The sequence below is a fragment of the Musca vetustissima genome, unplaced genomic scaffold (genome assembly GCF_032173495.1).
Source record: "Musca vetustissima isolate MV318-11 ecotype Yass unplaced genomic scaffold, APGP_CSIRO_Mvet_v1 utg31550, whole genome shotgun sequence".
Lineage (NCBI taxonomy): Eukaryota > Metazoa > Arthropoda > Insecta > Diptera > Muscidae > Musca > Musca vetustissima.
In genome coordinates, this window is record NW_026878121.1 from 27,468 (window position 1) to 53,079 (window position 25,612).

A 25,612-nucleotide genomic window follows, 5' to 3' on the forward strand; every position below is an offset into this window, starting at 1 on the left:
GTCATGTTCGTCCCTCTGTTGTTATCACGCAATTTTCTGAAGGAATTGAGATACATCACCAAAATTTTGCATAGAGTATTTTGTCTGCAGTCAGCCCAAGCTCGAAGATGGGCTATATGGGCACGTTTAGCCCCCATATAAGGGTACGGCCCAATTTTCGATATTTTGGGGTTCTTCAGCGCGCTTTTCAACCGAATTCGCCGAAATTTGGTATATTGGGTACTTAATGTCCCAACAAAAAATTATAAATATAGGGCCACTTTTTCTGGTAGCCCCCATATAACGGTACCTCCTAATTTTCAGTATTTTGGGGGTTTTGATCGTATTTTTCCACCGAATTGGCTGTAATTTAGTATTTCGAGTTCTTAATAGGTACCAAATCTCTCCACAAAAATTATAAATATAGGTGAATTTTTTCGGATATCACCCATATAAGGGTACCCCCCCAATTTTCGGTATTTTGGGGTTCTTGAGCGCGTTTTTCAACCAAATACGCTGAAATTTGGTGCATTGGGTTCTTAATGGGTTCCAAATCTCTCCACAAAAAATTATGAATATAGGTCAATTTTTTCGGCTAGCCCCCATATAAGGGTACCCCCAATTTTCGGTATTTGGGGGTTCTTGAGCGCATTTTTCAAGTTCGGATGAAATCTAAATTTTCTGAAACGGATTTGGTCCAAAGAAACATGGGGTCTGGAACCAATATTTCGATGAGGCACATTTTCACCGTGTTAAAGTGTATACACTCTCATTAGCCATAAGGCTAAGGGTATAATTATCCTTTAAAATTTTGTAAAATTTGTATTATAGTTTACATAATCCGTTTTAAGAAAGGTCGGTATAGGTCTACTTTTTGGTATGTTCCCTATATTTTCATTTCTAGTACCTGTCAATATATCTATGGTGGAGGGTATCCAAAGTTCGGCCCGGCCGAACTTACCGCTTTTTCACTTGTTTATATTAAAATAGTTATTTGATTTGTTCCGCGTTTTGAGTTTGGTTCTAAGACCCTGTTGTAATCATTTTACCTGCGAAGGATAGCGAGATAAAAAACTAGAACGTAAAGTTCGATAATAAACTATAACCCGCAATGAGGCCTAGCCCCTGTGTGGGAGGTATCAGAAGGAGTGGACCGATATTCCCCATTTTCGAACTTTGGTATTTTCCCTATATTTTCATTTCAAGTACCTGTCAGTATATCTATGGTGGAGGATATCCAAAGTTCGTCACGGCCGTATTTAACGCTTTTTCACTTGATTTTCGGCATCGCCACTTTTTTATTTCGATACTAAATGTGCCACTTTTTGAAATTTTGTGCCACGTTTTCATAACTTTTGCCACTTTGTTTTAAAATACTTGCACACGAAGATATTTATGTGGAGCGTTTTTCAATTAGTTTTATTGAAATAATTTTCGAAACTGCCTTTAATAGTTACGTTTACATTGCGCCGGATTTCGTTAACTTAGTGGGTTTAAATTGAAATATGTATGTAAAGTCCATATATAATTTCAACAGATTGCATGTAAATATGTAGTAAAATCGTTCGATATCTTTTTTTTCTCAAAAATGATCCTGTCTGTGATACTTTTCAACAATTTTGTGCGGTCTTTGGTAAATGTTTCGAGGTGTCGTAAACGGAATGACAAATTTAATATACACCCCCCCTCCAACCACCTTAAGGCAAAAGATATAGAAAAGTATTCTTAATACTTTCTCAAATTTTGTCTATTTATTCCATTAATGGGGCCCTCCAAATTTAATTGGAAGGCCGGCGAAAAAATTATTTTAGACTCATTAGAGTGCTCCTCTCCACGGAAATCTTTAGTAAAAGGCGAAAGATTTATTCGACAACTGAAGAGAAGCCAGAGTAATTTCCACAGCACTCTACTGAACATTATAAGTTTCGGATAAAATAATGTGAATGAGAATTATTAGGTATAGTTGATATACCGACGGCTTAGCACACGTCGCTAAGTAAACGAATAACCAAGAATAAACAAATGAAACACAACAGACACCGAGTTGTTGTTGCAGATTCTAGTACAATGTATTTGTGTGTACATGACATTAGCTCGCCAGCCAGTGCCCAGGTAGAAAGAATATCTGACAACAACAACAGTTTACGTATAGGAAGAATGATTGTTATTGTTTCTTTCCTTAATATTGGTATTAAAAATCAAGCAAGGAGGAAGGACAGATTTTAAAAATTCTACAATTTCAAGCAAATTTTCAAATTTCATTTAAAAAAATTAAAATTTTTAAATTTAAAAATTTTGAACTTAATATTGAAAAAAATTTAAAATAAAATAGTAACGGCTTAAGCCTTAAACAAAATAGGAAGAGTTTATACATATGTATATATATTTGTTCTAAAATACATAATTCAATTGTTTCTAATTAAAATTGTTAATACTACGTTTTATGTTTAAATTATTTATAGATTTAGCACAATAGACTTGTTTCACTCCACAAGTCGTTCATTTTATTATTTTGTAGCATTATTTCTACGAAAAATGTTGTTTGTTTTTTTTATTCTTATAACTAGGATTTTTTCAAAATGTTGTGCGTCGCATAATAAATGCTAGGGAAAAGAGGATCATCTATCAAATAAATGATTAAAACAAAATAAATAAACAATTAACTAAGACTAGTAGTAAATATACAATTAAGTAGTTTAATTTTTTTAATTAAAAATATATAATTTACAAGATATATTTTTATATACCTAGACTTTATGAGTGTACGAATTTGCAAAGTCGAATTCCTACTAATTTGAAATCAGTATTAAAAGATTATCTTTGGCGCAATTTAATTGTCGAAGTAAGTCTTCGAACTGCATAGCCTGTTCGAAGACTTTTTTAGTATATGAAAAAATGTCTTGTATCGGTAAAAAACGCTTTTCAGGATAATTCAATATTCCAAGTACTTTTCCCCAGTCTTTAATTGAATTCAAATAGCTTCACTTATCTTACAGGAAAAAATAGTACTAAGAGGTAGAAATGCCACTATGTATGTATATGGAACAAGTAAATATGTTGCAAAACTTTGCACGTTTAAAGTACATTAAATCGATCGGAACATTTATACGGCCTTTTATATGTCATGGTCAATTTTTGGTACTAAGTTGTGATACCCACTAACATAAAATATCAAAGTATAGCCAATGGGGGTATTACTATATTGGCCCTTATTAAGTCCAAAATTAAAATTTTTGGTAGGGAGTTTAACTACCCAATGAGAATTGAAAATACTAATTTATAGCCAATTTGATGGGAAAACGTGCTCAAACATTGGAACTATTCCAATAAAGGAACTAGGTCCGGTTCTTTTGTTCCTTTTTCTGATCTTGTTCCTTTAATTTTTTTTTGTGCGAACGGGAATCCATAAATTACTAATTTACAGCCAATATGGCCGAAAAAGACGTAGCAAATTTCCCAAAAAGTGGACCTTTATTGAACATTTTTTATAGGACAATTTGCTACCCTATGATACCCCAATGTAAGTTTAAGCCAATCAGTTAAAAAAAAGTGTCCTAAATCTCAAAATACCGAATATTTTGGGGCCTTTTTTTACCGTGCACTGATAGATCCCAATCAGTGTATGTATAAAATTTGAATGCTTTATCTTAAATATTTTGAGCTCTATGTTGATTTCAATAGACAGAATGGCTAAATCGACAAATAATTTTATTCTTATCCAAAAATATGTATACTCAATGGGGTCTCCGGTGAATATTTTGAGGAGTTGTAAAGGAAATGATATCGTAGTGATGGTCTACAGTATACCGACTGTAGACCATCATATAGAAGAGTTCATTGGAACTGTTCCGATAAAGGAACTATTGGAACTTTCAACAGACAGAATGGTTAAAGCGACAGATAATTTTATTTTGCTTAGAACAGTTCAAATCAATATCAATTTGTATTCAGAATGAAAGAATAAATTTAAGTTCGGTTAAAATGGGTACAGATATCGAATGTGCCACATAATATTAACGCCGAACGCGTACTGATAATGTAAGAATATGGTCAACTGTGAGATAAAGCCATGAACATCTGACGCTGTAGAAAGGTTTGCTCTCATTGGATTCCGCACAATTTGAGTTGGATAGTTCCAGAACAAACTAGTTCATTGGCATTATTGGCATTTTTGAAAATAATGTAGAAAAAATAATAAAAAAAATAGTTTGTGCTTATCGTCCTGCAGTTTATTTCTGCAGCTTCTGAATATTCTGCTAAATAGAAATGAACTAAAATACATTTTTTTTTTAATTTTTGCTCAATTAGTTTGATTTCTTCATCCATCGAAATCATTATGGAACTATGTAAATGAAAACAAGTTAAAACGATGTTAAGTTCCGCCCGGCCGAACGTTTTATACCCTCCACAATGACATTCAATATATATAAGATGAATGGAGGCTCCTAGTGAAATAATTTTGATACGGAAATAAACTATATAAGTTCCGTTCCAGAACCCAAAAGAATCTACTAATTTTACAAGTTTTGCAACTTTTTACTCGAAAACCGTTCCTCAACCCACAAAACGGGTAAAACTTTGAATCAAATTTAAGAGAGCACAATACAAAATGGCGTTCTCTTTGTAAACTTTTTACTCGAGAAATTTGGCCGAGTAAAAATGGTAAACAGGAATGTCTACTTCTGATTGGCTGTTATGTTGATTTTGAAGTATTGCCATCTAATTTTGGCAAGCGATTTTTTTTTTGAGAGCGATTTTAAATGTTTCCCTTTTACTAGCTTTACTATAAAAAAAGTACTGGAACAGACCAATAATGAGAACACAGAATACTGGATTACAGCCAATTCGGTTGAAAAACGTGCCCCAAATCCCCAAATATTGTGGGGGCTACCCTGAATGTTTAGTACGGATTAATAATGGATATTAATAATGTTTAGTACGGAGATGCACTATGCAATGAGAACTAAAATTACAGCCAATTCGGTCGAAAAAATGTGTCCAAAATCACTAAATTATAGCCAATATTGGGCAGGTACCGTATATGGGAGATACACCAAAACGTGGGTACTATAGTAAGGAACTAGTTCCTTTTTACAACAATATGTTTTGCTGAAGACTTCCAAAAAAAAAAAAATTAAAAACGATTGTGCACTATAATGGTTCATCTGCCGTGAAGCCCTGTATTTATTACCGTATTTTAAGAAAAAAACTTGTGAGCAGTGATTTTCGTTCTCCTATAGAAGCAACATTTATACCCTACACAACTATGTTGTCAGGGTATTATAGCTTTGTGCAGCCCCAAAAGTTTGTAACGCCGCGAAATATTGGTCCTAGACTCACCTCAAGTGTACCGATCGTCATATCTCGACTAGCTGAGTCGATCTAGACATGTGTGTCCGTTCGTCCGTCCGTATGTCTATTATAATTTGTAAACACGATACAGGCCACAGTTATGGACCAATCTTCCGAACATCGGACCAAAGAATAATCATGCCTGTTTTGATAAAGATCGGTCAATATTTAGCGGGTCAAATGGATCCTGACTTTTGTGTGAAAAATGACAAAAGTTATATTCTATGGCGTATATATTTACCCTGAAGGATATAGACCCGAGAAGTTGATACTATATCCAAGAGGAGTGGTTGACCTTTAAATTGATACCAATTATATTGTCGTACGTACTCGGATGTGGGACTTACAAGTAAATATTTACAGATATTATTTAGTAACCCATTACCACATTAGAGGGCGGAAATATAGCACTGATCGCTTTGAAATTTTCCATGAGGTTCTAGTTATGATCAAGGACAACGCATATAACTTTTGGTGATGGCCAGATTATACTTATGGAATGAAGTGGGCCGAATACTTAATTTTTTTTTGTGTTTTTTCGAGCCGATGCTAATAATAAGCCAAAAATCATAACACAGCCAACGGTGAAGGGAATCTGGACAATTAACTAGAAGCGCTGTACTGAATATGAGTGATATTCGGAAAATATGTCAGTGTAAGGAAGAGGTGCTGTTGACCTCTAATCGGGCTAGAGTGAGCAAATGTCACGAAATATTGCCCAAGCTCGGAATACACATCCGCAGAAAGTTAGAGTTCCGTGATAGTTGTGTAGGGTATCGTATGGTCGGCCCTGTCCGAATATACTGCTCCGCTCACTGGTTTAATAATGTAAATGTTTAAATAAATATCAGTTGTCTGATATAAATATCAGTGGTCTGATTTAACATGAATCATTACTTTGCCCTTGATTGAAACTCTCGCCGAAATCTTCACATTGTCCTTCAATATCTTAAACATAGTTAATACATGTTTGATGTATTGTAGGGGTCATACAGTCTGTGTATGAATATATTTCGTCAGATGATTTCCTGCATTTTATTCTCGATAGGTTAAAAATTGATTTTGCAATTTCGTACATACCTTTATTAAATACATCAGTCCATTATACTTTTCTTGTTGTTGTGTTTTTATCTTTTTTCAGAGGCAAATCTATTTTTGCATGTAATTGGCTTTCCTTTTTAGTTTAGATTTTTCATTAAATTATGGGGTTTTTTTCTGTTTTAGTTTTTTTTTCTCTTATTGTTGTTGTTCTTGTCTTGTTATACTAATTAAAAACCTTTAGAAGGAGTATATTTTTGTTGTTGTTGTGGTTCTTAACTATTCACAAAAATTAATATGTATGAAATTTGTTCTTGTTTTTTTTACGTAGAAAATATGTGTGAGTTGTAACAAAGTGTAATTTACTTTCCATCAATTGGCTTATATATGGCTTATAAAGTCTAAATTTTTAGTTGTTGTGGTTGGTTTGAATTCTTTAAATGTTTGTTTGTTCTTTGTTTCAATTGGTATTTTTTTTTTGATAACTTAAAAAAAATATTTATATAGATGATAAAAATTTGCCTTAAAAACAAGTGTTCGAATTGAGTACATGATCCGAAGTTAGAGTTGGGTTCTGTCACACATTAACTTAATATGTTATAATAATAATTAATATTATTGTTATTGTTGTTGTTGTGTTTGTTTCATTAATAGTTTTACAATTTAGTATTAATGTTTTGTTTGTGTTGTTCTTGTTGTATATATATAAGTATATAGTCATAGTTGGTTGATTTAGCTTGATTCCGTTTCTTTTTTTCAACAGTCTACTGTAAATAGTAACACAATTCTGTGCGATATTTGTTTGTTAAAAACGTGGTCCTAGAATGCGGTCAGACTGTAGTGACCCGATCTATTTCCACATATCGCACAGAATTGTCGCTTTGTCAGCAAATCACTTCCTTTTCATCCAAGACGGCAGTATCCATGGAACTGAGCGATTTGAGTCGGGTCTGCAATACCGATGATCCACGAAATTTTCTTTTGATTTTTCTGCAATTGGAAGAAGGCAATAGAAGGTCATTAGATTAGAAATAATATTGTATACAAATATAGCATATTCTTTTATCTACAGAATACGGCTGGGCCGAAAATTTTTTTCGGACTACTCTCATTGGGTATCAAATGATCGAAAATGATCAATATCGATAAACTCTTAAGGGTAGCCCCCCCCCAACATAACGGTGCCCACCATTATTCGGTACTTTGGCCGAATTGACTTATTTTGTATTTCTATTGGCTGCCAATATCACTACCCACCATAATCAATACTGATCCCCGTTTTGGTATATCCTCATAAAACACTAGTCCCACTATTTGGTATCTTAAGAATCAACTTTTTCTCATATTTTTAGGGTCCATTACGAAGGCATGGATTTTTTAAGAATAAATTTTTAGAACCCATTACCAAGGCGTAGATTTTTTTAAATATATTTTTAGAGTCCATGATCAAGGATTGCATTTTTATACCCTTCACCACACTGTGGTACAGGGTATTATGTCTTTGTGCATATGTTTGTAACAGCAAAGGAATCGAGATAGACCCATGGTTCCTTTTGAGAATATGCATAGAATCACGTTCTGAGTCGATTTATGCTTGCCCGTCCTTCCGTCTGTCTGTCAATGTTAAATTGAAAACAAAGAAATTTGGCATAGGTCACTTATTCGGCCCAAAGACGAACCCTATTGAAATTGGGAAAAATCGGCTCCCATATATATTTTCGTTCTATTTAATGTAATTCGATTTACACGAAAATTGGCATAGCGTACTAAATTAAGTCTAGAATGATGTGTGCTAATTTCGCGAAAATCGGTTCAGATTTAGATATAGCTCCCTTATATAGTTTAGCTCGATTTTATGTAAATGGTGCACCAAAGTCCCTAAAAATAATTCGATTTACACGAAATCTAGAATGATGTGTGTTAAATTTCGTAAAAATCGATTCAGATTTAGATATAGCTCCCATATATATTTTCGTCCGATTTAAGGTAAATGGTGCAAGAAAGACCCTCTATATCTTTCGATTTGCACGAAATTTGGCGTAGCGTACTGGATTAAGACTAGAGCGATGTGTGTTAAATTTCGTTAAAATCGGTTAAGATTTAGATATAGCTCCCATATATAGTTTCGCACGATTTAATGTAAATGGTTGACCAAAGTCCCTATATATCATTCGATTTGCACCGTATTTGGCATAGCGTAATTAATTAGATCTAGAATGATGAATGTAAAATTTCTTGATTTTTTCAACTGAATTCGAAATATATAGCCGATGGGGGTATCATATAGTCGACCCTTCCTACTTTGTTTCTTTCCTTTCTGTATAATAATTAGTCAGATTTCGATTTTTCATCCATATACCGTTATACTACCAATGTACTGTACCCTATCATATTGTCGAATGGACTATTAGAACTTTTTATACATTTTTTTTTTTGGATAATTGAACATCAATAGCAATTCATTTTCATGTAGATGCATATGTTTCTAGACCAGAATACATGTATGTATGTATGAATATAATTACAACTCCTTTGAAGAGTTTTAGTCACTTACTTGTAGGCAAATGCTGCAAATGCACAACAGAAGAGCACAATAATCAGACACAATGTTGCCAATATTTCTGTGGGTAGCTTCATAATGGCCGAACATTGTAGGAATGTTTCATCATCACCTGAGGGACAATGCTGGATGCCATCACACCAAACACTGGCATTGACACAGGCATTCAGTTCACTGCATTTGTATTGGCATTCTTCTGCTCCGGACCAAAAGGAAGAAAATAACAACAACAGGAAAAACAAGGCATTAAGATTTTTTGTATTTGCAAAGGCCACTACACTACACACTTACCTGCAATACTTAACGTTGGTCCTGGTATCAATTCCATCCAATTAAATGAAAAATCACCATTCTCTGGTCTTAGGAACTCTACACTGATGGCTTTCGAACGATTTGCTATGGCAAAATTGGGACGTTCATTCCAGCCGGCACTGAATATTTCCACAAACTCATAGGCTTTGGAGTTGGGCGATAGGGGGCAGGCGGTAATTGACAAACCTGAAACAAATTCAAAAAAGCAATACAAAGGAAATGATATTAATGAAATTATTGCTGTGGTTTAAAGTCTGGTAAATTGTTGATGAGCTCTTCATTGAAATGCTTTGATTTCTTTTCTCTTGTTAGCATAAACGTATTTTGCAGTGCACATTTACGGCATTGTAAGAGGATAAATGCTAAATGGGTTATAGATGATTTGATAAAGACAAGTAAATTATGATTGGAAGTTATGTTGTCCAATAGAGGTGTGCGATATGCACAGGGACTTTCAATGTAAAGCGAATTTACAAATACATATGGGAACAATGTATGGGAATGGAAGGTACATTACAGATCACAACCAGTGAGCGGAGCAGTATAGTCGGACGGGGCCGACCATATGATACCCTACACAACTACCACGAAAAGCACACTTTCGGCGGTTCTATATTCTGAGCCTGGGCAATATTTCGTGATATTCGCACCCTTTTTACCGATTATAGATCAACAACTCCTATTTCTAAGTCTTGCATATTTTCCAAAATGTTTTTTCTTGAAGTGAATTTTTACGCCATACAATAAAAAATGGCCACTTAAGGTTTAGGTTGATTTGACCCTCGGAAAATTGACCGATCATCATCTAAACAGTCGGTCTAAGTATTTGGTCACATCCCCTTCACCTTGTAAAATATATGATGTTCTGTATAAAATAATTGTCTCGGTTCATTGCACCCCCTGAATGAAATCTCAACTTCACCGAAAACTATAGGCGTCGTCCTTGACCATAATTGGAACTTCATGTACAATTTCAAAGCGATCAGCGCGACATTTCCGTCCTCTAATGGAGTAATAGTAATAATATGCACATAGTCACCTTTACTTAATTACGTATAACTCCCGCATCGGAGTACATACAGCCATATAATTGGTATCAATTTGAAGGTCAACAACTCATCTTGGACATACTATCAACATCTCGAGTATATGTCCTTCAGGAGCTAGTATATACGCCCCAGAATACAAATTGTGTAATTTTTCACACAAAAGTCTTTATCAAAACAGGCATGCTTATCCATCTAAAATTTCACGATGTTCGGACCATAACTGCGGCCTCTGCAGCGACCAGAAAAGCCGACAAAAATTTTGTATTTGGTCCATTTCATCCCCTAATCAAAAACAATAGGGGTCTTCATTGGCTAGAACCCATCCTACATGCAAAATTTCGTGAAGATTGGTCCATAACTGTGGCCTGTATCGTGCTTACAAATTATAATGGACAGACGGACGGACGGACACACATGTCTAGATCGACTCAGCTAGTCGATATATGACGATCAGTATACTTAAAGGTGGGTCTAGGACCAATATTTCGCGGTGTTATATATGTTTGGGGCTGCACAAAGCTATAATACCCCGACAACATAGTTGTGTAGGATATAAATATCAGACGGGGTTAAAAATATGGTATTAACCTACTCCACTATGATTACATACATCGAATTTTTTATACTCTTCACAATGAGGTGGACAATCAAAATACCTAAGTCAGGTCTTTCAGGAGAAAACGGAATAACGGAATTAACCGATTTGTTCGATAAACCGGTGTTCGCTTATCCGAATTCGACTATAGTTGGTTTATCATTTACATTAATCAAACATAACACACACACACACATACATACCTTCTGATGTCGTCAGGACAACCCTTGAATTTGTCTCACATCGATATGAACTTGTGACCGACAGACTTGTATTCGATGCTTTCTTCGGATTATATTTTCGCAAGAATATCGCCTTTAATCGAACATAAAGAAATTTATTACCATTCGATGGTTCAATAAGCCATGGTCGAGTGCGACACTCCATCTGTGAAGTACATAAAGACCGGGTAAAAAAAAGAAACAATAAATTAATGTCATTAAATGTCAATACACAGATTTTGTGGGTAATGGAAATAAAGATGATTGAGACCATTTTGGGCCACTACGAAAACTTTAACAGATTGTTAAACACACGTTTCTTTTATACTCACATCACCGAATGTCATATCGATTGTCCCACTGGGACCGAATTTGCGGCGACCATCCTTGCAATTCGTTGGCCCTTTTACAAATTCAAACATACCCTCGAAATTTAAAGCATCCGGATCATCGAGTGTGGACATGTTGTAGGCTGTGAAATGGACTTCCACATCACGACTGGTCGATGTATATTCCACCGGTAAATGTGAAGAGTTTGATGAGTTGCAAAGGCAACCGCGAGGCAGTAAAATGGTGTCATGATATGGCCTTTCGAATATCTGTAACAAAAGAGATTCGAAAGTAGGAAGTGAGGGGAGGTGCAAAAAAAGAACAACATCCATTACATGGGCAATAATCACATGGCTGAGGTGTGTAATGTGGTGGTGGATATGGCTTCACGTGGCCATCTATCAATCAATTTTGTTATTGAATAACAAAAGCATTTATGCCGTCCCACGGTTGCGGCTATTTTGCATAACAATTCATGCATGGATACATCGATCCACCACCCATTCATTCATCCACATAAGTCTGTCTCCGTGCCTGCCAACACTTACCTCTACTTTAACACTGGTATCACCGTAACAGAATGACCTATTTATGTCCTCATCCACACGTGACATACACTGACGATTCATTGTGGTCACTTTGCGTAATTTAATGCGAACCCTCTCGCCACGCATCCCTTCAAATTTGTATATGCACTTGAGGTTGCGTGTGCCGCCACGTCCAAACAAGAATATATTTCGTACACTGCGAAAAATGGCCGGATCTTTACGGTCCATTAGGCTACTGACAAATTTACGATTACAATCGAGTTCACCACCACCCATGGGCAGGCCATCTTGATGGAGATCTATGAATTCGTATTTTAATTTAAATTCCAATGGCCTGAAAGTGAAAGAGAAAAATAATTTACGGGAAACTTGTAAATAAGTTTGGTATATTAAAAGCCGGGCGGGCCCGGTGATTTTGATATTTCTTTTATATTTAAGTCTAAATCTCTTTGACCCACTATATTTTGACTGATCATCCTGAAACCACAATGCTTATTGCAGATCTTAGTCCAGAAACACTGGACCCCTTACCAAAATAAAACAGACCAAAAGCGGGTCCAGAAACACGGGACCCAAGTTGAACCTTTGCTGGGACATGGAACATACAGAAATCCTATACGAAAACATCAACCGACATTGATAAGTTATGTTAGAAGAACCCTATGCTTATTCCGGATCTAATTTTCGGGTCATAATTGTGGTTTTTAGAGCGACCAAAAATATTGGACCCATAACCAACATATAGCAGGTCAATGCCAAACAGCTAAAAACGACGTAACGGACCTAACTTTTTATACCCTCCACCATTAGATGGCCATTGAAAATACCTAAAATCGATCGGGACTTTAATGTAGGGTCTATGTCATGGTAAATTGCTGCCAGGAGAAACCCTAAATACTAATTACAGATACTCTGGTTGGAAAAATTTGCCTGTAGCTTGAACATACCGAAATCCTCAAAATATCAAATTCTGGTTCCTTTATAAGACGGCTATATAAAAACACTAGCCGATATTGATAATTTTTTGTATAAAACCCCTATAAAAAAAGAAAAAATACCCGTTATATAGAGGTTATATAAATATTGGTGTGGACTTCGCCCATAACATGTGGAACATTTTTGGGGTTTGTTTCATAACTGTCTCATTTCATTTTTCAATATGATATTTCATATTTCATATTTTTTACAGCCCTCATACAAAGTTTCTACTTATTTTTTAATCTCATTTATACAATAAGGTCCATGTTTTGATGTACGCCTAAATATTGGACCCTATCGATTTTAGATATTTTGTATGTGCACCTCATCTTTGAGGGTATTGAAAGTTCGGGCAGTTTTAATTTTATCTCGCAAACCTTACCTTAAAACTGTCGATTCGGTATTTTTCAATTCCAGTGTTATTGAATCGCCACTGGAAACATAACTCTCCGATACGGTACAGGGTCGGGCATAGGTTTCATTGATATTTGCACGATCACAGGTTCGCGGTACAGTGCCACGACAATAACGGGCTATAACATTGGTGGTATTGTGTGAGTACTGTTGCAGTGAGGGATGGACCAGATTTGTTTCCGTAATACTAGAAATTTCGAAAATTATATCAAGAAGTATTTGATTACATAGCTGCCCTCCCCTCCCCCAAAACTTACCAATTCAGATCTTTACACACTGGTGGTTCTCTCATCGATCCATCCCAGATACGCAACATCCCACTACAATCTTCCTGGGTTTGTAAAACTCCAATTGCCCCAACGGAGGTTTCATCAATTTGTCCGAATTCCGGATCCAAATTAAATTTCAACATTGATATCCACACCTTGAAACGTGAGGGTGGGGCATGGGCCCCTTGGGCATTTGTACGCCTTGAAAGGCTCAAATGATCGAATGTTTTAAATATGCCAACACCTTGCAGATGATAGAGGCAGGTTGTGTTGGGCGCCAGCGAGTGTTTGGGATTTTCCAAGATGCCGCGTCCTGCACCTCTTATCCAGAATTCACAGGGTTTTTTGTTTTTCGAATAGGTGGGTGATTGTACATCGACAAAAATAACTTCAACCTGTGGAAATATTCAACACATACATATAAAAACACACACAGAACACACATACAACTCATGTCACGTCTGCCCCTTTGCTGTCAACATACCTCCAATTGAAAGCCATAAAGTGGCAAGACTTGTGATGAACTTCCAGTAAATGTGCCATAGGGTGAAGTGGTGAACTCCACTAATAACTCCGGACCACTGGAGACAGCAGCTGGCACAGCTTGGCCGCCACCGCAGAATTTCAGCATAATTGGATCACGCGTAGTATAGCCATCATATATGGTCACGTAGTCCTGAAATCATTAAAATACATACACACACATAAACAACATTATCATCAGCAGTAGCAGCAACATGAAGTGTTTGCTGTGTGTCATTTCTGTTCAGAGTGTTTTCATGTCACTCCCCCGAAAAACGACACAACTCGGGGCAGCAGGACCAGAAGGGGTGCAAAAAAAGAACAGAACAGAATATAAAAAAAAGATAAAAAACCAGAAACAATATCAACCATAAATTCCTACAGAAAGGTGACACATTTAATTATGTGTTGCTTGAGAAAATAGAAATGGACCAGTAAAGGGTGTTGGGTGAGAAAAGGGCCACATACTCACACACACACACATACTACGTATGCAAAGTGAATACGTGTCCAGGTGACATGATGCTCTTGCAGGAATTGTTAAAGAACATAAATGGAGTAATAGATATAAATAACTTGGCACAGAAAGGGGGAGAGAGAGAGATAGAGGTAGCAAGAAAATGGCGGGGGTGAAGTTGTGTGTGTTGACAGCAAAAAAATGCGACAATTATTTAACGTTATTACGGTGGTTTACTAGGGTTCTTGATACATCCACAAACGTTTTTGCAAATGCAATTCTAGGATTATAATTTTTTTTTCATTTCACTGTAGATTTGAATACTAATGCTAGAAAATTATATGGTATTTTCATTTTTCTACAAAATGAATTGTTTTTCATATTATCACTTTTTGGTGAAGAAAAAAGTGGTAGAAAAAAAAAACAAAAAAGGAAGACTTGAAATAAAAAATTTAAGAGTTATTAAAAAAAATAATAAATAATACAAATAATATTTTCATATAGAACCATTCAATAAATGGAATACCATTTTAATAGACCTTCAGTAGAAAAATTCTTATTTTATATAAATTTGCAATAATTGAAAATGGTTTGTATGTTTCGATATACCTTTTCAAGTGGACTTGAATAGAAAAGTCTCTGGTTAGCAATACAAATAGTGCTTCACATATTAAATTTGTATGAATTTTAGTAAACCCAGAAATTAATAATTAAATAAAACAGGGCTTGCACAGTGGTTTATAATTGTTCTTCCCTGCCAAAAGTCTGTGACTTTTTCTTTATATTTTTTTTCTTCTACAGATAAAATAATAGGCTGAATCGAAAGCTATCAAATTAGGCTCAGAAGTTGCAGAAAATATCAAGGTCAAAATTAAACTTTGAATTTTTTTTTATATTTTGTAATGTAATGACATTTTTGCGGATATTAATAATTGTTGACACAACAAAGAGAAATCAAAATATTACATTAAAGGCTATTTTGTTAAAAAAATGTGCCATGAATTCCCAAAATACCGAATAATTAAGGAGTATTACAGTTTGAAGCCACACCGAATGGAAATAACCTTCAAACTACCTTAAATTGGGCGGTAATCTTTTGAAGGGGTCTATCCTCTAAACATTTATATGGGTTGACAATTTTCTATGTGGTTACTATATAAAACCAGTAAGCAAAGCAGTAAAGTCGGACGGGGCCGACTATATGATACCCTTCACCACTATGGGTATATTGAACAGACTATTAACATAAAATTAGACTATTAACATTAAATCGGACGAAAATATATATGGGAGCTATATCTAAATCTGGACCGATTTTCACGAAAGATGACAGACATAACTCTAGGCTCAATTCAGTACGTTATGCCAAATTTCGTGCAAATCGAAAGATATATATTGACTTTGGTGCACTATTCACATGAAATCGGACGAAACTATATATGGGATCTATATCTAAATCTGGACCGATTTTCTCCAAACTTGGCAGACATAACTCTAGACTTTAGTCAGTACGCTATGCCAAATTTCGAGCAAATCGACAGATATATAGGGTCTTTAGTGCACCATTTACCTTAAATCGGACGAAACTATATATGGGAGCTATATCTAAATCTAGACCGATTTTCTCGAAACTTGACAGATATCATTCTAGGCATAATTCAGTACGCTATACCAAATTTCGTGCAAATCGACAGATATATAGGGTCTTTAGTGCACCATTTAACTTAAATCGGACGAATCTATATAGGGGAGCTATATCTAAATCTGGACCGATTTTCTCGAAACTTGGCAGACATCATTCTTGTCTTTATTCAGTACGCTATACCAAATTTCGCGCAAAACGACAGATATATAGACCATTTACATTAAATCGGACGAAGATATATATGGGAGCTATATCTAAATCTGAACAGATTTTCACGTAACTTAGCACACATCATTATAGGCCTAATTCAGTTCGCTGTGCCAAATTTCGTGCAAATCGACAGATATATAGGGTCTTTAGTGCACCATTTACCTTAAATCGGGCGAAACTATATATGGAAGCTATATCTAAATCTAGACCGATTTTCTCGAAACTTGACAGACATCATTCTAGGCATAATTCAGTACGCTATACCAAATTTCGTACAAATCGACAGATATATAGGGTCTTTAGTGCACCATTTAACTTAAATCGGACGAATCTATATAGGGGAGCTATATCTAAATCTGGACCGATTTTCTCGAAACTTGGCAGACATCATTCTTGTCTTTATTCAGTACGCTATACCAAATTTCGTGCAAAACGACAGATGTGTCGTAGTGCACCATTTACCTTAAATCGGGCGAAACTATATATGGGAGCTATATCTAAATCAGCACCGATTTTCTCGAAACTTGGCAGACATCATTCTAGGCCTAATTCAGTACGTTATGCCAAATTTCGTGCAAGTCGAGAGATATATAGGGACTTTGGTACACCATTTACATTAAATCGGATGAAAATATATATGGGAGCTATATCTAAATCTGAACCGATTTTCAGGAAACTTAATACACATCATTCTATACCTAATGCATTACGCTGTGCCAAAGTGCGTGCAAATTGGAAGATATATAGGGACTTTGGTGTACCATTTACATTAAATCGGACGAAAATATATATGGAAGATATATCTAAATCTGAACCGGTTTTACCCAATAGGATTCGACCTTGGGTCAAATAAGTGACCTATGCCAAATTTCCTCCAAAGCGGATCATAAATGCGACCTATACTTTGTTCACAAAAATACATGGACGGGCAGACGGACATGCGTAAATCGACTCAGAAAGTGATTCTATGCATATTCTCAAGAGGAACCATGTGTCTATCTCGTTTCCTTTTGCATGTTACAAACATATGCACAAAGACATAATACCCTGTACCACTGTGTGGTGAAGGGTATAAAAATCCTAACCAAAAATCGATGTGCTTCGGGGTAAGCCCTAGAGAGCGGCATCGGGCACGTTTTTCCATCGAATTGACTATAATTTGCAAATCTAGTGGTGTTCCAAATTTCTCCACTAAAAGTTAAGTTTTTGAGGGGTTTTGGATAATGACATTTATTCAGAAAATTGTTAATATAGGTGATGTTTTGCTATTATTTTATCATATTTATTTTGAAGATTTTAGACACATTCTCTGGGTTCACGTAGGGTAGGAAATATTTATGCGGAAAATTTTCTATGTTTTGACATATTCCCCATATAAAAGTTAATTTAAAATATATGTTTGCCAACATTTTTCGATTTTGGTCCATTTTTGACATAACTTCATTATAGTCCTCAAATAAAGGTCCTGTCCAATTTGTGGTATTTTGAGAGTTTTAGCATTATTTTGCAAACAAAAATTCTGACATCTCGAAATTTTCACCGGACACCCTGCAAATTATAAATAAAGTTCTATGTCGATTAACGGAGAAGGAGCACGCATTAATTTTAGATATTTTGATTATCATCCTCATGGTGGAGGGTATACAAAGTTCAGCCGGTTGGAGCTTAACATCGTTTTTATTTAAAATGTTCGGCCCGGCCGAACTTAACCACGATTACACTTTTTTATTCTCTGAAAATGAAATTATTGACTTATAATCACATCGCTTTAAAAATGTCTAAAATGGGGCGAGATGCCGCCTGGATTTATTCAAAATTTACAATTTTCTGCAAAGATTTTTTTTAAATCTCTTTAAAAGTTTTCATAGCCTGTAAATGTATATGAAAATGTTCAATTTGTTGAAAAGTACTAAATTTAGCCTCAAACGGTACTTCTAATACACATTATATTGAATTAACGATTAAAGCTGTAATCTTTCAAATTTGTGTGGGAATTTTATTATATGGTTTAGGATTGTAAGTGGGAATTCAATAACTTTTCGAAATTTTGTAACGGGTACTAAAATTAGTACGTTTATTAGTTGGCGAGGAGATGGATCTAGGATATTTATAAGGTTGAGAAAAAGAGTTGATCACTTAGTGTACACAAAATGCTAATTGGTACTTAATTTAGTACAAATAGTATATGATGGACGTATAGAATAGGCATCGCTAATAGTGTGCAAGACAAGAAAATGTGGTGGTTTTAACAAGTTGTACCCTAAGTGTACGAAAAATTCTAAATGGTGTTGAATTTAGTAAAATTAGTTGTGAGTGAAGCGTTAGGTGCTAATACCATGAATATCGGTATGTGGGAGGTGTATGAGACTGTGGATTTTTGAAAGTGCATGAAAAATAGTCCATATATAGTTTCTTTAAATTATCAGATATTGCTGAAGGAATGATGCTTTGGGATACAAAAGGAGGTTTCGTAAGTTCTTAGCAATAGTGCACGAAATTGGAGAACATTCTTAAGAAGATTAAACAACTAAGTTTAATTGAATACGAAAAGTCTACATTTAGTACAAATGGTATTAAACCAATATTTATTTTAGAAAAAAAAAACAGTAAGGAAAGTAGTAAAGTTGGACTGGGCCGACTATATGATACCCTTCACCACTTTGGGTATATTGTACATATGTATCCTAACAATTGCATGTCTATGTTCCCTCTTTCTCCGACCTATCCTAACTTTAATTTCATTCGAGCAGATTAGAGCCGCCTGCGTAACATGGGGAAAATTTATGGAAAACGATTTATAGCTAAATTTATACACGCTCGGTACGCCGCGTTGTTAAAAATATCATCTATTTTCACGAAAATTAACACACATCTCTCTAGACTTAATTCAGTATGCTATGCCAAATTTGATGTCGAAATCTAAGCCGATTTTCCAGAAACTCACCACTCATCATTCTATACTCAATTTAGAACGCTAAGCCAAATTTTGTGCAAATCAAAGCATATAAAAGGACTTTGATGCACCATTTACCTTAAATCGGACGATTTTCACGAAACTTAACACACATCATGCTAGACCTAATTCATTACGCTGTGCCAAATTTCGTGCAAATCGAAAGATATATAGGGACTTTGGTACACCATTTACCTTAAATCGGACGAAAAAATATATGGGAGCTATATCCAAATCTGAACCGATTTTCACGAAACTTAACGCACATCATGCTAGACCTAATTCATTACGCTATGCCAAATTTCGTGCAAATCGAAGTATATATAGAGATTTTGGTACACCATTTACCTTAAATCGGACGAAAATATATATGGGAGCTATATCCAAATCTGAACCGATTTTCACGAAACTTTGCCCACATCATTCCAGACCTAATTCATTACGCTGTACCAAATTTCGTGCAAATCGAAAGATATATAGGGTCCGTTTACATTAAATCGGTCGAAAATATATGTGGGAGCTATATCTAAATCTGAACCGATTTTTCCCAATTTCAATAGGGTTCGTCCTTAGGCCGAATATGTGACCTATGCCAAATTTCATCCAATTTGGATTATAAATGCGACATGTACTTTGTTTACAATTTAACATCGACAGACAGACGGACGGACGGACATGCATAAATCGACTCAGAAAGTGATTCTATGCATATTCTCAAAAGGAACCATGTGCTTATCTCGTTTCCTTTTGCCTGTTACAAACATATGCACAAAGACATAATACCCTGTACCACAGAGTGGTGAAGGGTATAAAAAATTAAAAAAAAAATTCCAAATAAGTAATACTTTCCAGCATAAAAACCACCTTTACAGTTATTTTTAATTCACAAAAATGTATCCCTCATCTAAATACCCATGACGATTTTATGTATTTTAACGCTCAACTCGTGTGGATGGTATAAACATTGACTTGACTTAATTTAAAATAATTATTTTTACGTCTCAAAACGTCGCCAAAAATCCCAATTATACAGTAGTAATTTCCCAATATTTTTCATACCAACTTCACATTCAAACATTAATAAAATATTGGTCTATTGCCGCACTGCAAGAATCTACTAGATTTTACTATTTTCTTTAATAGCATAAAGGAAAATTTGTTATCGTAGTAGAAAGTAGTAGATTCTTGCAGTACGGGAACAGGCCATATCACTACCACAATTCTAAATTATCGAACAATCTGAACAGTAACTCTCTTTAGTTTGTATGTTTGCCATATTTAATCTAGCCATCCGTCTTTAAATTGATCAGTCATATCCCAAAACTCTTTGGGATTTGACAAACATTTTGTATGTAAAAGAATTGATTATTTTCAGTTTCCATGGGAATTTTGAGCTGGTATTTTGACACAAGAGGGAATTTGCTGCTATGGCCATGGACAATGACATTGAATGGAAGCATATCAGTCACTATGTGTGTATTTGCCATACATACATGCTTAGATGGATGGCTGATGGGATAGACGAATAAAACGATATACATTATTTTAATAGCATACAATTAATTTGTACATTATGTCTTTTGAGGGGATTTGTGTAATAAATTACAGTCATTTCTTTATTTGACTAAGTATCCTAGTTGAAATGCACATGACACACACACACACGCACACACAAACAAATATACACATATCATCTGAAGTGCTCCAGTTATAATCTCATGAGGGAATATTTTAAAATGCAAAGTTTTTATTTGAATATTTTTCATAGTAAAATAAATTACAATATTATATACACATAATGTGGCTTCTTGTGTTTTATATATTCCTAAAAATTTTCTATACAGCACTTCTTTGAATACATACATTCGACCACTTTCATTTCCAAACGGAGGCATATTTATACCCTTCACCACTCTGTGGTACAGGGTATTATGTCTTTGTGCATATGTTTGTAACAGGAAAAAGGAATCGAGATAGACCCATGGTTCCTTTTGAGAATATGCATAGAATCACTTTCTGAGTCGATTTATGCATGTCCGTCCGTCTGTCCGTCCGTCCGTCTGTAGATGTTAAATTGTAAACAAAGTACAGGTCGCATTTATGATCCGATTTGGATGAAATTTGGCACAAGTCACTTATTCGGCCCAAGGACGAACCCTATTGAAATTGGAAAAAATCGGTTCAGATTTAGATATAGCTCCCATATATATATTTAACCGATTTAATGTAAACGGTCCCTATATATCTTTCGATTTGCACGAAATTTGGTACAGCCTAATCATTTAGGTCTAGAATGATGTCTGCCAATTTTCATGAAAATCGGTCCATATTTAGATATAGCTCCCATATATAGTTTCGTCCGATTTCATGTAAATGGTGCACCAAAGTCTCTATATATCCTTTGATTTGCACTAAATTAGGTATAACGTACTTAATTTGAGCCTAGAATGATGTCTGCCAAGTTTCGAGAAAATCGGTCCAGATTTAGATATAGCTCCCATATATAGTTTCGTCCGATTTCATGTAAATGGTGCCCCAAAGTCCCTATATATCATTCGATTGGCACGAAATTTGGCATAACGTACTGAATTGATCCTAGAATGATGTCTGCCAAGTTTCGAGAAAATCGGTCCAGATTTAGATATAGCTCCCATATATAGTTTCGTCCGATTTCATGTAAATGGTGCCCCAAAGTCCCTATATATCATTCGATTGGCACGAAATTTGGCATAACGTACTGAATTGATCCTAGAATGATGTCTGCCATGTTTCAAGAAAATCGGTCCAGATTTAGATATAGCTCCCATATGTAGTTTCGTCCGATTTCATGTAAATGGTGCCCCAGAGTCCCTATATATCTTTCGATTTGCACGAAATTTGGCATAACGTACTGAATTGGGCCTAGAATGATGTCTGCCAAGTTTCATGAAAATCGGTCCAGATGTAGATATAGCTCCCATATATAGTTTCGTCCGATTTCATGTAAATGGTGCACCAAAGTCTCTATATATCCTTCGATTTGCACTAAATTAGGTATAACGTACTGAATTGAGCCTAGAATGATATCTGCCAAGTTTCGAGAAAATCGGTCCAGATTTTGATATAGCTCCCATATATAGTTTCGTCCGATTTCATGTAAATGGTGCCCCAAAGTCCCTATATATCATTCGATTTGCACGAAATTTGGCATAACGTACTGAATTGAGCTTAGAATGATGTCTGCCATGTTTCAAGAAAATCGGTCCAGATTTAGATATAGCTCCCATATATAGTTTCGTCCGATTTCATGTAAATGGTGCCCCAAAGTCCCCATATATCCTTCGATTTGCACGAAATTTGGCATAACGATAATGATTTAGATATAGCTCCCTTTTTATACCCTTCACCACTCTGTGGTACAGGGTCTTATGTCTTTGTGCATATGTTTGTAACAGGAAATAGGAATCGAGATAGACCCATGGTTCCTTTTGAGAATATGCATAGAATCACTTTCTGAGTCGATTTATGCATGTCCGTCCGTCCGTCCGTCCGTCTGTAGATGTTAAATTGTAAACAAAGTACAGGTCGCATTTATGATCCGATTTGGATGAAATTTGGCACAAGTCACTTATTCGGCCCAAGGACGAACCCTATTGAAATTGGAAAAAATCGGTTCAGATTTAGATATAGCTCCCATATATATATTTAACCGATTTAATGTAAACGGTCCCTATATATCTTTCGATTTGCACGAAATTTGGTACAGCCTAATCATTTAGGTCTAGAATGATGTCTGCCAATTTTCATGAAAATCGGTCCAGATTTAGATATAGCTCCCATATATAGTTTCGTCCGATTTCATGTAAATGGTGCACCAAAGTCTCTATATATCCTTCGATTTGCACTAAATTAGGTATAACGTACTTAATTTGAGCCTAGAATGATGTCTGCCAAGTTTCGAGAAAATCGGTCCAGATTTAGATATAGCTCCCATATATAGTTTCGTCCGATTTCATGTAAATGGTGCCCCAAAGTCCCTATATATCATTCGATTGGCACGAAATTTGGCATAACGTACTGAATTGATCCTAGAATGATGTCTGCCATGTTTCAAGAAAATCGGTCCAGATTTAGATATAGCTCCCATATATAGTTTCGTCCGATTTCATGTAAATGGTGCCCCAGAGTCCCTATATATCTTTCGATTTGCACGAAATTTGGCATAACGTACTGAATTGGGCCTAGAATGATGTCTGCCAAGTTTCATGAAAATCGGTCCAGATGTAGATATAGCTCCCATATATAGTTTCGTCCGATTTTACATGTAAATGGTGCACCAAAGTCTCTATATATCATTCGATTTGCACTAAATTAGGTATAACGTACTGAATTGAGCCTAGAATGATGTCTGCCAAGTTTCGAGAAAATCGGTCCAGATTTAGATATAGCTCCCATATATAGTTTCGTCCGATTTCATGTAAATGGTGCACCAAAGTCTCTATATATCCTTCGATTTGCACTAAATTAGGTATAACGTACTGAATTGAGCCTAGAATGATGTCTGCCAAGTTTCGAGAAAATCGGTCCAGATTTAGATATAGCTCCCATATATAGTTTCGTCCGATTTCATGTAAATGGTGCACCAAAGTCTCTATATATCCTTCGATTTGCACTAAATTAGGTATAACGTACTGAATTGAGCCTAGAATGATATCTGCCAAGTTTCGTGAAAATCGGTCCAGATTTAGATATAGCTCCCATATATAGTTTCGTCCGATTTCACGTAAATGGTGCCCCAAAGTCCCTATATATCATTCGATTTGCACGAAATTTGGCATAACGTACTGAATTGAGCCTAGAATGATGTCTGCCATGTTTCAAGAAAATCGGTCCAGATTTAGATATAGCTCCCATATATAGTTTCGTCCGATTTCATGTAAATGGTGCCCCAAAGTCCCTATATATCTTTCGATTTGCACAAAATTTGACATAAAGTACTGAATTGAGCCTAGAATGATGTCTGCCAAGCTTCGAGAAAATCGGTCAAGATTTAGATATAGCTCCCATGTATAGTTTCGTCCGATTTCATGTAAAGGGTGCACCAAAGTCCCCATATATCCTTCGATTTGCACGAAATTTGGCATAACGATAATGATTTAGATATAGCTCCCTTTTATTATAGATTGATTTTAAGTAATTGACGCGACAAGGAACCAATAGGGTGATAGGAACAAAACGTTCTGAAATTAGTATAACCTAACCTGTGACAAGTTTGTGTGAAATCGCTTAATATTTGGATAGAACTTCCATATATATTTTCGCCCGATTTCAAGTAAATTGGGCATCAAACTCCTCATGTTAGTCAGATTGACATCAAATTCTGCACAACGTACAAAATTGAGCCTAGAATTACGTAGTTGCGTTTTATAGAAGTACAGACATTCCCCAACGGATGACCTATTTATATTTGTTTGAAGTCGATTTACATACTTTTGTCCCATTGTAACATACGAATGACATGTTAATGGATAGATCTAGGTAGATTCACATTTAGATAAATATCACATATTTTATTTCATCCAATTTCATGTTAATAGTCCTGTTTAATATACCCATAGTGGTGAAGGGTATCATATAGTCGGTCCCGTCCGACTTTACTACTTTCCTTACTGGTTTTTTATTCGAATACCCTTCGTTGCTTGTGCCTCTGTGTGTGTTCGTGGTCTTTCCTAAGCTATAAATTAATCAGTTTGTGGTATGGAAGCCATCCTTAATCCTGCTCAACAAATGATTAATGTCACAATGTCAGCTGTTCTTACCAAACATAGAAAAGAGAACTCATCACAAAGTGGGCAAATAAAAATATGGCGAACTGAGGGAAAGATTAAAGTATATAAGATTGATTTGCATTTTTAAGAAATAAAAACTTTTGGTCTTCATTTAGGCATATTGCTCTTGTATAGAGAGCACAGGTCTGATCTAAATACCAATTGGGTTGTATAGAGGTCTTTATAGAGTTCATGGGACTTTACATAGCAATTTGTCTATTTAGGGGACATAGGTCTCTATATGGAATAATATAGACCAATAGGTTATATAGACCTATGTTTGTTGGTCTATACCATGACCTATGGTATCTACATAGACCTATTGGTCTATATAAATACCTTTTACATAGACCACAGGCATTTATATAGGCCA

At 35.4% G+C, this 25,612-nt stretch overlaps 1 protein-coding gene and 1 non-coding gene across 2 annotated transcripts in view; both read right to left on the reverse strand.

The window, feature by feature from the left end:
• Positions 1–1,748: 1,748 nt before the first annotated feature.
• Positions 1,749–1,872, reverse strand: LOC133322924 (U5 spliceosomal RNA). Its single transcript, XR_009754063.1, has one exon. It is a non-coding gene; the product is annotated as a U5 spliceosomal RNA (small nuclear RNA).
• Positions 1,873–7,128: 5,256 nt separating this feature from the next.
• Positions 7,129–25,612, reverse strand: part of LOC133322923 (uncharacterized) — a gene marked incomplete at its 5' end in the record, with an annotated part of 70,409 nt that continues 51,925 nt past the window's right edge. The window contains 9 exons of the mRNA XM_061531875.1: positions 7,129–7,359; positions 8,924–9,125; positions 9,221–9,427; positions 11,089–11,272; positions 11,439–11,705; positions 11,985–12,318; positions 13,345–13,563; positions 13,634–14,040; positions 14,130–14,321. Of these exons, the coding sequence (XP_061387859.1) occupies positions 7,254–7,359; positions 8,924–9,125; positions 9,221–9,427; positions 11,089–11,272; positions 11,439–11,705; positions 11,985–12,318; positions 13,345–13,563; positions 13,634–14,040; positions 14,130–14,321 (2,118 nt within the window). The remainder of the gene's footprint in view (positions 7,360–8,923; positions 9,126–9,220; positions 9,428–11,088; positions 11,273–11,438; positions 11,706–11,984; positions 12,319–13,344; positions 13,564–13,633; positions 14,041–14,129; positions 14,322–25,612) is intronic.